We start from the raw sequence: 2977 nt of genomic DNA, 5'->3' as shown, positions 1-2977 counted from the left end.
GGAAGAGCCGGTGCTCGCGCATTCATTCTCATTCGCCTGCGAGCCGCCGCGCCGTACGGTCGCGTTCTCCCACCAGTAAATTGACAGCGTGCGACAGGCAGGCAGTTAACTAACCGGCTTTCTGACGAGCGCTATCATCCTCCCCCGCGAGAGGGATCGGTGATTTTCGCACGTATGAGCCGACAGACGGCCTTTTCTTTTCCTCGCACGAACTATCGATAATATATACGTACAATTATTCGCAACATTTTTTATGCCACCACTTGTGATTGTTTTCATAGAAAAGAAACCTTTCGTTTGACCATCATTTGCGAAAAAAAAAAAAAAAAAAAAAAAAAAAAAAGAACGGGTTGCTGTCAAGGAGACAATTCGAACTGACAGTCGTCGTTCCGTTATCGAGGGAAACCGGCGTGACGCCGCTCGTCGTCGGAACGGTACCCTGCACGCTTCTGCACGGTGAAATTAACGTGGAAAGTGCCTGCACGCTCCGTTTCACCTCGCGAAGATTGAGGAAAAAAGAGAACGGGAAACTGAACGCTCGCAAGCTCCTAGACCGAAGCTTTCTTTTGAAATTCACGCAAGTTCCACGCGATATATCGCTGTAATATCTCGGCTGCGGTTATATTCGTCCTTTTGACTACTCGTCGCGTAGTGTTTGGAACTGAGACAGTGTGGGTTAAGTGTACTGTGACAGCTGCGGAAACACTTCCGGGGAAAATGGAGCCGACGAGAATCCTGCTGCTGATCGTCCTTCTGCATGCTGCCAGCTGTCAGAGTGAGTACTTTTTTCAATCTTCATGTATATACACAAATCGCTGTTAAGTCGAGTGTCACGTGCCGCCGAGGATTATTACATGATTAGCTTCATTCTGTAGCTTAATTCACGTGTAAGCTCGCGTTACGGCGAATCGGGGACGATCAATGTTTAAAGCTCGAGTATTCCTTCGATTAGTGAGATGAACTGATAATAAGTATATTGCGTTAATTCAGCGCAAAATTTAACGAGTGGTTATACGAGTCGACATAGTCAAAATAAAACGATCAAAGTATAATCGTATATTATAAAATTTTTGTTGGTTAAAATATTTAAAGGACAGTTTATAATTGTGGATGCGCGTTTTATTTTTGATCTCATATTTTGCCAAAGAAAAATAATTATATAAGTTTTTTACGAAAGAGATTTACGCCGATATTTTTGATTTTTATCCCCTTTTTTAATATAAGTTTGCATTGACATACGATATAATAATAATAATATAGTAAATTTGCGGTTAATTGTACAAAAATAGGCATTATTATACGAAATTTATAGCAATGTTAAAATTAATTGCATTTACTCGATGAGAGGAGAAAACTTGCTGTACATATTATACTTTATTATATATATATACTCTCGGTTTTGTGATATACACAATAATCGCGTTATTCGACGAAAAGATTTCATTTCTCTTAGCTTTCCAAAATCCCTGTCTAATATACGCTCCGAAAAGTGTGTAGCGTAACGAGATCAGTATTCGGCTCGCGATATATCTCCGACATTTTTCTGCGGGCTGTCCATCGATTGACGCAAATTCACGGTAATTATCTCGAGGGACGTAGGATGCGTACGGAAGCGCCAGCATCGTAATTTGCGTGGTAATGACACATTTTCGCTCGTGTCGCGGTTCAGTGAACCTTTTGTGAGAAGCATCGAGGGGGGGGGCCCTCCCCCCTCCCCCCGATTTATTCCATCTACCGGCGCGCCACTCCCGTCGGGGTGGATTCGTTCCTTTTGGTTTCGAGATATATCTACCCGCTTCTTCCTCATCGACCAAACGAATTTTATTCATAGGAACGACGCCATCGGCGCATTCCTATCACTCAACTTTTTTTATTTTGTCATTACGAAATGCGCATTGCGACCAGCGCAATCGAATATCCTATCACTTAATTGACTGTGTAAGAATATCATGACGACTTAATTGTCTGTGCAAAAAAAAATCATGATGATGCGCATCAGCATTTTATCAATGGAATAATTTAAACTCGAGCACAGAAGCAATATAACTGAATAAATTCTCTTTTGATTATACCTAACATCTAGAGGCATTAATAATAAGTAAAATATAATCTAGATATTCTGTCAAAATACGCGAGAGAAACAAACTTATATATGAGATAATTTATATCTTCCTCTTTTATTCGAAATTTCTAATCTTTTAGAGATTTAATGATAACTGCTTTTTAAGTAATACATATAGTAATGTTTTTTTAATCAATACTTAACCCATAACATTAAAAAAATTGTTTTTTTCTTTCGTGTCAACAAACGGCGACAAGAGAATAATACATGCGGTGATAATATATTTGCTGTAAAGAAAAGTCTGTAATTATGTAAACATGAGCTAACGGTACTGTAATTATCGCTTCAACGAGAAGAGGCTTTGCTTAGCGAGTTCTTATTCGTCCCGCGTGCGCCGTTAAAAGGAGACTAGGCGTAAAAGAGCGGACATTGGTCGGAGTAGAAACGAAGTTACGAATGCAGATTGCAAGTCACGATCGGAATGTCACGGTGCGCACGTGGGTTGCACCTTACGTTGCACCACAGCAGTCGATCGAGCCACGCCAGTCCAAGTCTAGAATCTGCTGTATCATTATCGTGTTTATTCCAATAGTTTCTATATTATTCTTTAAACATATATATAGACCATTGAGCGATGAAAAATTTTTTTAACGTTAGAAAGAGAAATATAATTCTTATACAGAATATTTCTGAAACAAGTGGCTTTTAAAAATCTTCTACCTAATTTAAAGATAAAAATGATCACAAAGGTTTTTGAAAATTTCTTTTCTGAATTAACATTTTTCTTTCTCTATCTCTATCACATAGTTTTCAAACTATTTGCAATTTGATTTTATATATTGTAACAATACATACCGATATGTAACATGACGTAATATGTAGAATTATCATATTATTTTATATATCTGTTTGTGA

The 2977-nt window shown here is 38.5% G+C and overlaps 1 protein-coding gene across 1 annotated transcript in view; it reads left to right on the top strand.

The window, feature by feature from the left end:
• Positions 1–570: 570 nt before the first annotated feature.
• LOC115239371 overlaps positions 571–2977 on the top strand; it is a 64520-nt gene continuing 62113 nt past the window's right edge. Inside the window, exon 1 of the mRNA XM_029813855.1 lies at positions 571–775. Coding sequence (XP_029669715.1) covers positions 718–775 — 58 coding nt within the window. The 5' untranslated portion in view covers positions 571–717. The remainder of the gene's footprint in view (positions 776–2977) is intronic.

This window comes from Formica exsecta, unplaced genomic scaffold (assembly GCF_003651465.1).
Source record: "Formica exsecta isolate Colony F162 unplaced genomic scaffold, ASM365146v1 scaffold38, whole genome shotgun sequence".
In the NCBI taxonomy this organism is placed as follows: Eukaryota; Metazoa; Arthropoda; class Insecta; order Hymenoptera; family Formicidae; genus Formica; species Formica exsecta.
This window is presented reverse-complemented; position numbering and strand designations above follow the sequence as displayed.